This window comes from Phyllostomus hastatus, unplaced genomic scaffold, assembly GCF_019186645.2.
Source record: "Phyllostomus hastatus isolate PE091 unplaced genomic scaffold, TTU_PhHast_1.1 phas_contig_524, whole genome shotgun sequence".
Taxonomy (NCBI): domain Eukaryota; kingdom Metazoa; phylum Chordata; class Mammalia; order Chiroptera; family Phyllostomidae; genus Phyllostomus; species Phyllostomus hastatus.
Window position 1 is genome coordinate 16,851,070 of NW_025333900.1, and position 13,251 is coordinate 16,864,320.

The 13,251-nt window shown below is 42.2% G+C and overlaps 1 protein-coding gene across 2 annotated transcripts in view; it reads right to left on the reverse strand.

Moving 5' to 3' along the window:
- LRRC8B (leucine rich repeat containing 8 VRAC subunit B) overlaps positions 1 to 13,251 on the reverse strand; it is an 80,578-nt gene that overhangs the window by 5,223 nt on the left and 62,104 nt on the right. For both annotated transcript variants that reach the window (XM_045847061.1, XM_045847063.1), the window contains one exon: positions 7,155 to 9,320. In XM_045847061.1, coding sequence (XP_045703017.1) covers positions 7,155 to 9,293 — 2,139 coding nt within the window. In that variant the 5' untranslated portion in view covers positions 9,294 to 9,320. The remainder of the gene's footprint in view (positions 1 to 7,154; positions 9,321 to 13,251) is intronic.

The window sequence follows — 13,251 nt, forward strand, 5'->3', positions numbered from 1 at the left end:
AAAAAAGTTGGCAGAAGCAGAGACAAGAAAATATGATAATAAACACATGTACATCTCATTGCCTTCTACATACACACTCATGAGTACTTATTTACCCTTCTTCCTGCTTTCTGGATGGTTCAATTAAATCATATAACAGAGAAATAATTTTAAATTTGATAAATGGGTGCAATTCAGTCAACTCCTAGAGCCACTCAGCGGAACTCCTCTATCTGATGGGCAGGTTGCCTGTGAATTTCTAGGGGAGCCACTGAGTGTTTATGAAATAGGGTTTATTATGGAAAGACGTCCAGGGGAGAGTTGAATATGCTCAGTGCCCTCAACTCACCATGCCACTGAGAGGTGAGTTTGGGCTGAGCAGAGCTGGACAGCACACACCTCACCCTATAATATTCCACGTATTTATACAGGTGGGGACAGGGCATCTTTGTTACTAGGAAACAGTGTGGCTCTTGGTTCAGAAAGTGGCTGTGTTAGAAACAGGGATGAAAGAGCACTCTAGAGGAGCTCAGTCTGCTCTTCTGATGGGCTAACACAGCCCCTCTGAGACCTGCTTTCTGCTGGAACTTCCAGGGCTGTCAGAATGGTCTCCAAAAAGATAAACATTCTCTGTAAAAACTAAAGAATGGCCCTATTGCGTTAAAAAATGCTCATTATGTTGGAATGCTCCATCACCCACACATACACTCAGTACTGGATAGCTTTTATACTAATCTAATGATCACCGTTGCTAAGATCAGCATTCAATATAGCTCATCACTGCACATCAAAATACTAGGTAGAAGCAACAAGAAAACATCTACTCTTATTTCATTCCCTTCTCAAAAATGCAAATGTAACAGCATACATATGTAGGTTTCATAGCAGAGAGAAGAGACCGAAGAAATGTAACCCCTCTGGTCAGAGACATTGGCAACTGGGGAGCAGGGTCAGTGACATATATGGAGAGGAAACAGTCAGTCCTGTGCAATGTGCTCAGGGTTGATAGTGCCTGCTGGTGCCTAAGAAATGACTTAGGCAAACTGGCTGAAAAGGGAGAAGGCCTGGCTTATCTGCATTTGTAAATGTGTGCTGAGAGCCTCGGTTTCTGCTTAGGCATTGGGGATAAAGTGCTGAGCAAGGCAGATGGGTCTTTAAGAATCTTAGTCTAATGCAGGGTTTCTCATCCTAGGCTCTGGTGATATTTGGACTGATAATTCTTTGTGTGGTGGGTGCCCTATGCACCGTAGGATGTTTAGCAGCATCCCTGGCCTCCACCTACTAGATGCTGGTGCCAACCAAAAACGTCTGCAGGCAATTGTCTCCTGAGGGGCAAAGCTGCCCCCATTTGAGAAGCACTGGTCTAATGGGAGAGAAAAATATTAAACAATTACACAAATAATTAATCTGTAATTAGTGTTATGAAGAAGAGAGCCCTAACCAGAGGTGCATCAGGGTACCCCCCATCTCCTTTCCTCCATCTGTGTCCAGACCCTAGCAAGAACCTCACTAAATCTCACTGATTGCCTAGTGGGTGACTAACCCTGAAACCACTGCTCTCACTCTCCTTCTGTCCAGCTACCAGCACCACCACATTCTCACTGATCTTTCAAATCTCTGACTTTGTGATTTCAGTGACTTCTCAGCCCCCAACACAGGAAGGGGATGTCACAGGGTAATGGGACTGGGCCTCTGGGGCCCAGCTGTCAACATGTCTCTGCTGCTGTTGTCAGAGTGAGTGAAGGGCTGTGGTTAGCAGAACCACTGAGTGCCAGGTGACCATCTCAGGGGCTTTTCTCAGCATCAGCACACCTTGCTAAAGCACAAGACCTTAACTCACCTACTTGAATTCAGTTAACTAAAGAAGCCCGGGAAGCTGTGTTAGAGACTCAAGACCATCTTTCAACTCAGCAATTTTATCCTGAAAAATCTACTTACACCTTTAAAAATGGTTTGCCCCAAAGCTTACAAGAACACCAAACACTTTTTGTCTAGGCCAATAAATTTTATTTAAAAATGTTTGTATAGTATTTATTAATGCTGAACTCATTTATCATGTTCTTTCTTAGACTTTATAATACATGAGCCAGAAAGAAAAGAACTACCTGGTGGACCACTGATTTCTTTTCAAAAACCAAAAGAAATATTTATAAACTTAAGCAGGTGGATGATAAAGTTCATAAACAGAATGGTTCTACAGATTGAACATATTATAAACTATAAAATAAACAACAAAAAAACTAATGGTTACAACACCACTCACTCCAAATTCTAGAGTTACCTGGCAATCAAATGTATTCGACAAAATTTACTGATACTCCCACAACAGCCAAAGAAGGGTGACTCCCTTCCTATATCTGCGGCCAACACTGATAATGAAATGCTCCACTGTTTCCCAGAGGCTGGGACCTTACTTCACAGTCCTTCTCAATGTGAGATTTCCTTTGTTTTCTGGCCACTGACACATGCTGTCTCACTCAGGACATGCCAACCAAATACATAAAATCCAGTCATTTCAAGAAACAAAGCGGAATATTTCCATTTCTGAGCAGTGATGTCAGAAACAATAGCCCTGCCACAGAAATAATCTTCTGCATTATACCACATTAATGTGTGAGGTAATGAGGAATTTCCACATTATCCACATTCTGGCTAGATTTCTTTAAGTTAATAAAAGAAATGCATTCAAGTCAGAAGACCTAGCTGTAAATTGGACTGGTTTTTAAGATTTGAGCAAAGCGTTAAATCCCCTGCTCTCCTCTTCCTTGTGCTTCACCACATCCACATGATCGGAACCTAATTACACTTTGGCACTGGGATAGAGATGGATGCCGCCCCTCCCTCTCCTGTCTTCCGCACACCACTCTCACGCTGTAACACCATGTGGACTGATGCATCTAACACATATTGGAAAGAGCTCTAAAGCAGGAGTTGAAACACTTAGGTTCCATCCCAGATTCATCACTAGGAATCTTCAGATCCCAGTTCAAATTACTCTACTATGAGTCTCACCTTCAGTATCAGTAAAAGGAGGGCAGTGGACTAGAACAGAGGCCGGATAGTAAATATTTTAGGTTTCATGGGCCTACTCACCAGAACTGAAAATTATGTAGGTGCTTACATAAAAAGAGAAAAAGATTTTCATACATTTTTAAGTGATGAAATTCAAAACATAACAATTGAACACCTTTTTTTTAAATATAGGCCTAATGAGAACAATAGAATTTATTCATGGACAATGAAATTTGAATTTCATATAATTTTTATGTGTGACAAAATATTGAAATTATTCTTTTGACTTTTTTACCCCCAACCATTTAAAAATTTAAAAGCCATTCTTTGCCCTGGCCAGTGTGGCTCAGTGGATTGAGAGCTGGCCTGTGAACCAAAGGGTCACTGGTTCGATTCCCATTCAGGGCACATGCCTGGATTGCGGGTCAGGTCCCCAGTTGGGGGCATGTGAGAGGCAACCACATATTGATGTTTCTCTCCCTCTCTTTCTCTAAAATTAAATAAATAAAATATTTTAAAAAAAACCCCAAACATTCTTAGCTCAGGCTGTGGGGAGATTTTGCTCCCAGGCTGTATTCTGTGGACCTCTGGCCCACAGTGCTCCTTTCAGACCTGAGTCTTTGTCTCTATTTTAGATCTGTATTCCTAACTACAAATCACAACTGAGTAAACCTTTTCATGGGGTTTTGTTTCTTGATGGTTCTCTCCCAACTTGTATGTATGCACAATCAGAGCCTCATTTGAAGCTACCAGTTCAAGCTAACTAGAATTTTCAAGATCAAGTCTTACCACAGCCACTATTCAATGAATCAAACATGCACTCTCCATTCTGACCACCTTGCTAAATGCTCTCACTTCTTATTGCACCTGGGCATGCCTGCTGCAGGCCTCTGTGCATGACGTCTGTCTTTTTATATTTCCCACATCCAGTGTTCGCAGGGTATGTTCCATACTCCTCCCAAGAGTTACTATGAGAAACAGTGTCTTGCTCACATAAGTTTGGCAAATGTTGCATACCCTCCCTCCCTGTTGCAGAAGCATAATGCATACTCATATTTTAAGGCTCTGAAGTATCCTGCTACAAAAATAGAAAAAGAAGTGATAAAATGATAAAAAGAAATGCTTAATGCTTTTGTGATAACACCTATTCCTACCTTGTGGAAGGAGCTCTGCAGTGTCCCTCACTGAATGTGTATAATTCGGGGAACTGCCCAACAGCTTTGATATCTAGAGAATGCCCTAACTCATCCCGGTGGGACTCCTGAAAGGAAGCAGAGTCCACTTCCCACTAGAGGAACCGACACCAGATTCTTGTGTTCCCAGCTGCCTTACAGCTTGAGTGTGACCATTCAAAACTGCCAATCCGGGGCTCAGATTTGGACTTTGAACTGGCACTAGCGTCACAAAGCAGCAGGAACCACGAAGAACCTATCCTATGGAAGGGCAAGGGCTGCAGTAGCAGCAGAATCAAGTTTTCGGAGCAGTACTGGTGCCCAGTGTGGGTCAGTGGCTGGTATCTCCACCATTTGGCTTTAGTGCCCTGATTCTGCCCGTGTTCCTTTTTGCTATCTACCTCTGTGCTTGTTTTCCAAGCATAATTCTTCAGCCTTTTCAGTGATAATAACTACACAACCTCTTTTCAAAAAATTGCCTTTTCTGCTTAACTTCAGAGTATTTGTTGCCTCCATCTAGGAATCTGATACACTGCTCAAGGCTTTAGAAGAGGCTTTAAAACATCTTTTGTCTAAAATCTTTACCAACTTCCATTCCAAATGGATCAATCAACTCACATTTTTGAGTATATGCATATCTAAGTATCTATGCATCTAATTTGATGTTTTATTTTCTAAATATTTGGTCTACCTCAAAGAATCATGAGAGTCTCAAGGTTAGAAGGAATCTTGAAATTAGCTAAGTCCCTACATGAAACGTGAAGTCTCTGATTTCCTTTAAAAACACTCCTATGAAGTGGTTGACAATCTATATCTGCACAGTTTTATTAATAAGAAATTCACTTTCCTTTCTCAAATGTTCACTCAATCTTTAGACCACTTTTTGGGGATGATGAGAAATTGGCTTGTCCTAGTCCCAATATTCATGGGTACTCCCAATAAGCTTTCTTTTCTATTTGTTTTCCAAATTTTTGAAGACTGGTTTGTGGACTATTCTCTGTCCTTTTTCTACCCAGTTCTTCCCATCATTAGGCTAAGCTGTTCCATCAGAGAGGTACATCACTCTGGTTGCTGTCTTTAGAGTGAGTTCCAGTTTCTCCATCTTTATTAAGTAAGTCTCTTCACAGTTCTGAGAAGAGTGTTCCTCACCCATTCATTTTCATGGTCATCATTATGGTTCTCAGCAATAGTCTATCAGACTTTTGAGACAACCCAGGCAAACATATCATTATACTTTGGCCATAAACTGCCTTCAGCATAACATTTTTCATGTGCTATCAAACATCCTCTCTTATCCAAGACAGGATTGTGTCTGATACCCCTAATCTCTCGTTCAGACACAGTCGAGAAGTCAGTACACTTGGTGTCAAAAGTACCAATAGTCTTAAGGCTTCATTACATTAAACTCGAAAAAATGTTAACAAGTTTATACATTTAAATAATTCATGACCAGCTAACAATTTAATCATCTGAGACTTTCAAAACTTCATGTTGTGATTTAACTGTATGACTTGATGAAACCAATGCCTCTGAAGATATTTATACTTTTTATTATAGATTTAACAATAAAAACATAACCAAAATACTAATATTAATAATTGCATAATTAAAGGACACTAATGACAAATCTCTAGACCCGTAGTCTTCCAAGTCTGGTCACAAAACTAGCAGCATCCGCCTCATCTGGGACTATTTAAAACTGCAAACTCTTAGAATCCTACACCAGACCTACTGAATCAGAAACCCTGGGAGTGGGGTCCGTACTCGGGGTTTGAACAAGCCCTTCAGGTAATTCTGATGTGCATTGCTAACTCTAGATCAATCCTAAAAGAGTTTAGAGACCTTATAGTCCTTTACAACCTGGAGATTTCTCATTTATCTCAGAATGGGCTGCAGCCTTTTACGTATGTGTAGTCTTCGAGTTCTAAAAACCAACATGGATTTTACTCATTCCAATACTTTCTGGTATTTCTCTAACAATCCATTGATTTCCAAATTAGTATCTGGTAATTAATATATTTATTAGCCAATGCTACACTCATAGCTATACTTAGCATGAGATGTGAATTATAAAAGGTCTAGGAGATAACACATTTGTGGGTAGGGTAGAAGGAAACAGCTCTTGTTTTCAACTAGAAGATCACTTTCATCTTTTGGCAGACCTGAGTTCTGACAGGTCTTTTCTCCTTCTTTTCATATGGACATTGTCATCACTCTCTTGCCCTTTCGGCTAGCATGAATTTTTTTTTCCTCTTCCTTCATTTTAACCTAGGAAACTACTCATTTATTCTTTTTTTCTTGTTTCAAAGATGTTAAGTTTTCCTTAACTTGGCTCTACTGTTGCAAATTATGGTTCATTTTTAAAGCTTGGATGCTGGAAAAAGCTTCTAAGAAGCCCTAGTGTTGCATTATAGAACCAGGCCTTTCATTTTGAATCGCCTTTTCAGATATGCATGGAGACTTCAAATCTCTCTTACCGCATCACAGAAAAGATTTATGAATAACTCATGATCGCAGTATTTTTCACAAAAATTTCTGCTCCTATGACAGATTTGGAAAGCTGAAAAGTTTTATGAAACTTTCTAAGCATAATAGTTAAAACCTTCCCAAAATGAAAAGTAAGTTCTGTCATAACTAACTGGTTTTAAATACTTCAACTGTAATATTTATGTAAAATATGGGGAAAGAGAATAAAGATAACATATGTTGAGCAATTACCACGTGTCAGGAATTGGGCCAAGTGCTTACTTGGGCCAAGTGTTGTAGAGATTTCATAAAATCTCTACAACGACTTGTAAGTTAGGTAAAAAACTTATGCTCAGTGTTTTGGTAATTTGTCCATGGTTGCCTGTCTACTAAGTGGCAGTCAGGCCATTCTCAGAGGATGCTTAGCATGATTGGAAGTCCATCTTCTTTACCTACATCACACAGCACAACAGCAGACACCTGGAAGAGTGGCTGGCTGAACAAAGGGAAGATGGATTTACTTACATTGTTGTTGGTCACAGCAAAGTACTGCAAATTACTCAAATATTGGATTTCTTCTGGAATGAAGGTCAGGTGGTTATAGCTTAGATCCAAATAATGTAGTTTGGTGCATAGAAAAAGCTGCAGGGGCAGATTCTCAATATTATTATGGTCCAAAAACAGCTGCTCCAGATTAGATAATGCCCCAATTTGGGCAGGAATATAAGCAATGTTATTGTGCCACAATTTTAAGCAGGAAAGATTTTGGAGATGCTGAAAGCTAATGACCTCTTCCACAGTTTTAAGGTTATTTTCTTTTAGGTCTAACTCATGCAAATTGTTCAGACTGAAAATGGAGTGTGGAATGCGTTCAAGGTCACAGCTGATCAGCTCTAAACTTTTCAGATTGACCATCTTTTTCAGGTTGTTCAACACAACCAGTTTGCTTCCCTCATTATTGAGGGACAGCTTCTGCAGGGAAGGCAGGAGGTCTGTAATGACTTGTGGGATCCGGGACAGGCTGCTCTTCAAGTAGAGGGTCCTGAGGTTTTTTAAGTCCTGAAAGCCCTCCATCTGCATGGTGCTCAGCTGCTCAGGCAGGACACAACCCGACAGATAAAGTTCCTTGAGATTCTTCAGGTGAAATACCCAGCGTGGAATTTTCCCCATTTCAGTAAATTTCAGGCGGAGAATTTTTAAATTCTCCTCCAGGAAGGCCAGGGCAGGATGGTCCACCACCAGAGACGAATGGTACACATGAAGCTCCCTGAGGTTGACCAGCTGTGAGACTGTGGAGGGCAGCTTGACCTCAGGAATCAGCTCCAGGCTGAGCACTTCGATTTCAGTTAGCTCAAAAACATTGTCTGGAAGCCCGTTTAGCATGAAGAGATGCAGCTCTATCTTGTCCTGGGAATTTTTCACCAGCTTGCTTTTCAGTTTCTCAACTGTCCATTCATTATTGAGATTGATCTGTTTCAGTTTGTTCTCACTGACCTCTGACAGGAATATGGAGAAGCGTTTGGAATAAAGAGGATCGTACTGATCAGCCAGATGGAGGATGAAGGCGAAGTCGTTCTTGACATCAGGTATGTCACTGTATTTGCTTTTTTCTCTCAGTGCCTCAAAGGAGTATTGCTTCAGGGAGCTTCTCAGCATCCACCACAAGCTGTAGGAGGAGGTGAGGCCATAAAGTATAACCAAAATGACATAAAATGAAGCCAGGACCTTAAATATTTCTGCCAAGGAGTAGACACACTGGTAACGCTTATATCCTGTAAAAGCCTGCACATCAATTGAACAGTCAATTTCAAGGGTGATATAGCTTAAAAAATATGGAACATAAGTTATGATAAGGACAAACAAAATGACTTTGACTATTATCTGCTTCAGATAAATTCTGTAAATGATATCTTTCTGCTCCACGTGCATACGGAACCTTTTCACTTTTTCAAAGATGGCTTTGGCCTGTTCACCTTCCTTCTTGTCCAGGACACTGGAAGTTGGGCTTTCTATGCCAGCTGACTCCAAGCCAGGCTGCGGGTAGGACAATGACTGCTTATTGGCATCAACATCAGCAGAACACCCTGAGGATGAAAGCAAAACCTTGGACTTGGAGAGTGTCAAGGGCCTCACCGACTGCTCAGCCACGGTCTCTGACAGGGCGCGGGTGGTCCATGGGGAATCGAAGCATTTGTGAAGGATGGCCACAAAATGCTCGAGCCTGGAACTGGTGCTGGGGTAGTGAAGCCAGAAGTTGCTGCAGGCCGCAAAGATTAGCGTGTGCAAGAGCACCAGGTAGGGAAAAAACTTTGCGAACCAGTGGAGCTGCTTTTCATAGCAAACAGCGTCAATGTAGGAGTACTGTTGTCGGTGGAGGTCATTCTGGATCCTGAGGGGGAGCGGAAGTGGTGTCCCAGGATCAGAGGATGTGTTCACGCTGGCTTTCAGGATGTGCCAAGGCACAGTGCAGCGATTGTCGAATTCCACCTTACATGGAAGACAGCACAGAACCCTGCTTTGCGTAAGCTGGAGCGCTCCGGCCAGCACGGCCACCAGCAGCATGACCAGGGTGATGTAATACCAGAAGACGTCCCACCATGGTTTTAGGATATGATAAGATGACTGGGCGTCTGCTAAACATTTTAGCTCTGTTAGTGTAATCATGACTTTCCCCTGTAAAGAGTACAGAAACTGGAAGAGAAAAATAAAAGAAAAATCACTGAAGTAACAGTATCCAAAATAAGCATTTAACTCTAATTCTTATTCATACATAATCTACCTAAGTAGGATTTAGCTCAAGGGCAAAACCTTGAAGGGAGGATTGATCAAGGAGTACAGAAGTCTTCTGGTTTCCTGTGAAAATGTGCACTGTAAAGTAGCTTAGACTCGATATCATTTGGCAATAACCCGACTGGGGCAGGGCATGAAGCAACTCTCTAGCTTCCTCCTGGATTTTGACTCCAGGCTAAGCTATTAAAAAGTAGAATCCAATTTTTCTTCAACCAACACTGGGAAAACTTGTTCTTAGGCTACTTGTTCCTAGTTACATTTCATAACAAGCTCTTCCCACATCCTACCCCGACGCCTGGAGCATTGGTTGTAGCCTAAGACTTGTGTTGCAGTCACTACAAGGAACCTCTTCCAAGCAAGCACTGCTCTAAAAAATGACCCCTTTGGATAATCCTAGAGGGATGTACCAATGCTAATTTCAAAACAAAATGTAATATAATGCACTATCTCCTTTCCTCCAGAGTCTTGCTCTGTAACTTAAATTTATATCCAATTTAGAGGATTTAAAAGGTGATAAACAACAGTAATGGCTTAAACAGGGATTGGGAATAAAAATTCAGAACAATATTTTACTATGGAGACTCTTATGTTTGAAGTTGTCATGGCAAAATACTAATAGAAGAAATGATTAAGGGCAGAGTCTATTATTAAATTATTTTGCCTTCAGAGAAGCAAAATGAATTTTGCATATTCATATTTAAAAGTACTCAATGTTCCTTACATAAATGATTTATGTAACATTCAGAAAGAAACATTACATAAAACATTAAAAAAATAATTAAATTAAAAGAAACCAATTGTTTAAAAATTCCAGACCACCTTTAAGATGGCATAGAGTAAGCAGATAAAGGGAAGCATTTCAATCTAATAACACATTTGGTAAGAAAAAAGAAGAAAATGCAGACAAGTGTAACTGAACAACAATAAAATTATTTTTTAAAAAAGAAGAAAAAAGCCGCTTGCCACGGTTACCTTTTGCAGGTGGTCCAGTTCTAACTTATGTTCAAGGGCTTCTCTTGTGCTTTCTTGACTGTGAAGTCTCAATTATCTTTCCTGGCTCTGCATTTCTCTTTCTAGATATCCTAGTCCTAGCAGCACTCCCAAGGAAGCCTTTTTTGAGCTTATTCATCCCTCTTCTAGGGACTGGCATCCTGCCTTAGACCCCAGAATTCCATTACAGATGGCTCTTCTACCTGTTCATAAGTGTGTTCTCTTTTGCTTGTCAGCTCCAATATATTTATCATCTGACCCTGCTTGTCAGCTCCAACATATTTCTTATCATCTGACCCTGAACTTTATACCTTCATGCTCTCCCGTTTGTTAGGGCACCTCATGATTCCTCATTTTAATTGCTGGACTGGAGCACCACTTTCTACCTGTATCCTCTGTGGACATCCTATCCTATTATAGGGATTCAACTTCCTCTTAGGACCTGTTGCTTAATTATACAAGTCTCCAGGCTTTCCCTCCTTTAGTGTGTCTATTTCTAACTCTCAGCTCCTCCATACTGTCTCATCCAACTGCAGTTAACCATAATTGTGTGTCAAGACAAGACAAAAACCAAAATCAAGAGGACTGTATGCGACAAAGAGAAAGTCCTTGCCTTAGACCCCTAAATACCATAAACATGATGGCAGGCAGGATGGTAGAAAATATTGCTGGATGAACATGGTGAAAAATACCTAGAGATTTTAGTTGCCACGAATATATACTTTGAGCTAATAGTGCTAACTATAGTTATAATGTTACTATTGTGTAACCTGGGGCCACATTAATAGGTGAACCCAGATAAAGGGATAATAGTCATTCTGTCCCTGCTGGTGAGATCACACCCCACAGATTAACTATAAAGTGGGTAACAAAAAATCAGGAGCTACTTGCCTATAAACCATTGTCCACAGAGAAACACAGGTAACTGATGATATTCAGCTGAGATTAAAAATGATTAGGGAAGGTGAATCCAAGATGGTGGTGGAGTAGGTGGGAACTACACTCACCTCCTCCCAGGACCACATGGGAATTACAACTAAATTATACAGAATAATCAACCTGAATAGCCAACTGAAATCTAGTTGAACAGAAGTCTTATAACCAGTGATTTACAGAAAAAGCTACATTGAGACTGGTAGGAAGGGAGGAGACGCAGAAAGGGCTGTCTTTGCACCCACATCCAGCAGTTGAGAATTGGGAGGGATATGTCAGCTGCAAAGATCCCTCCTTAGGAGCAAGGGTTCTCAACCCCATGCTGGGATCCCCAGCCTGGAAACCAGAGTCAGGCAGAGAAACACAAATAACATTTGGCTGTGAAAAGCAGTGGGGATTCTGACCACCAGGGAGAGATGGGAGTCTGCTGGAAACCTAGGCATGGTTTCAAAGGGCCAGAGAAAAAACGTCTCATTTGTGCCACTCACCATGGGCTCTGGAGGAAGGTGGATCAGAGCGCACTGGAGTAATTCAGGGAGAGACTGGGTTGTGTACCTTAGGGGAGAGAGCTGAAGGGACAGCTGCCAAAGTTCCTGTACTGAGTCCCTCTCCAACATCATCTTTCCTGGGCCGAGCACTGCCCTCCATGCCACATCAGCCTGGAGGAATGCACCAGCCTCACCGGCTGACTCTCTGTGGCTCCGATCTACAGAGCTCCCGGCCTGCATCTGAGTTGGCTGGCTGTGGCCAGCCTGGGCCAGCAGTGCAGAGTTTGTTGGGTGGCTCTCAAGGTGATCCAAGCACATTCTCGGGGGGCTGGTGGTGGTGTAAGAGATGACAGGGAAGGACTCTAGGGCAAGGGCCATTTTTCCCTCATACACACGAGAGCCACCATTCTTCCTGTGCAGAGACTTCCTTCCACATATCCACATCTTGGTATGTTTTCACCTGATGAACTGCACCGCTTCACCTTGATTACTCCCTGGGACCCTGCCCCACCACATGGGTCCCCTGACCTTAGGCAGGAGGCAGGTGGCAGCTGGCCTTGGTGTATACTGACACTTGCTAAGTGGACTCAGGCCCAGCACCTGGAGTTTAAATCTGTATCAACTTGGTAAGACTACCCACCCCTAGCAGCTGACTCACTAAGAACCTACCTGATACAACTCACACATTGCCGGAGGCATTTTCAGTGACTGAGCCCAACAGGCAGCTGGCAGGCAGAGGTGTGTCTTGGGTGCCTTAGGCCTTTTGCTGATCTTTCCCCAGGCCTGGTGCTGGTAGAAGCTAGGCTTGCTACACAGCTTAGTCCCTCCCATGGGTACCCAGGCCAAGCAGAAGCAGCCACAAAATGTACATCACTTTATAGTTCCAATCAGGTAACCCAGGGCTGGTCACAGGCATGCCTGACATTGACCTGCACTAGAGTTTCTCCCAAGAAGCCCCAGAACCCACACACCAGGTGACAGGCTTTAGGCCACATCAGAGAAATTATCCCATAAGTGGCACAACCAAAGGGGAATGTCAGCAGGTACCAGCACCTGCTGAGGTGAATTCCATTTTGTTGGGTTAAGTCCCAGTAGGCCAACTTGTACACTATGGTCAAAGTCAATCCTCATAGTCAGCCAAGCCAGTCTGAGAGTCAACACCATCAAGAGAAGCCAATAGTACTCCAGACTCAACTACAGCAGAAAGGCTCTCATAAGCCACACAAGAGACATTCCTGAAGCATGCAGGTCAGGTAATAAGGGAGGCTGCTCCACAAAGCCCCATTGGATGCCTACTACATGAGATCACCATACCAAGACTGGGAGGCACAGCAGATCTACCTGGTACACAGAAACAAATACAGAGAGGCAGCCAAAATGGGGAGGCAAAGAAACATGTCCCAAATGAAATAACAGAAAAT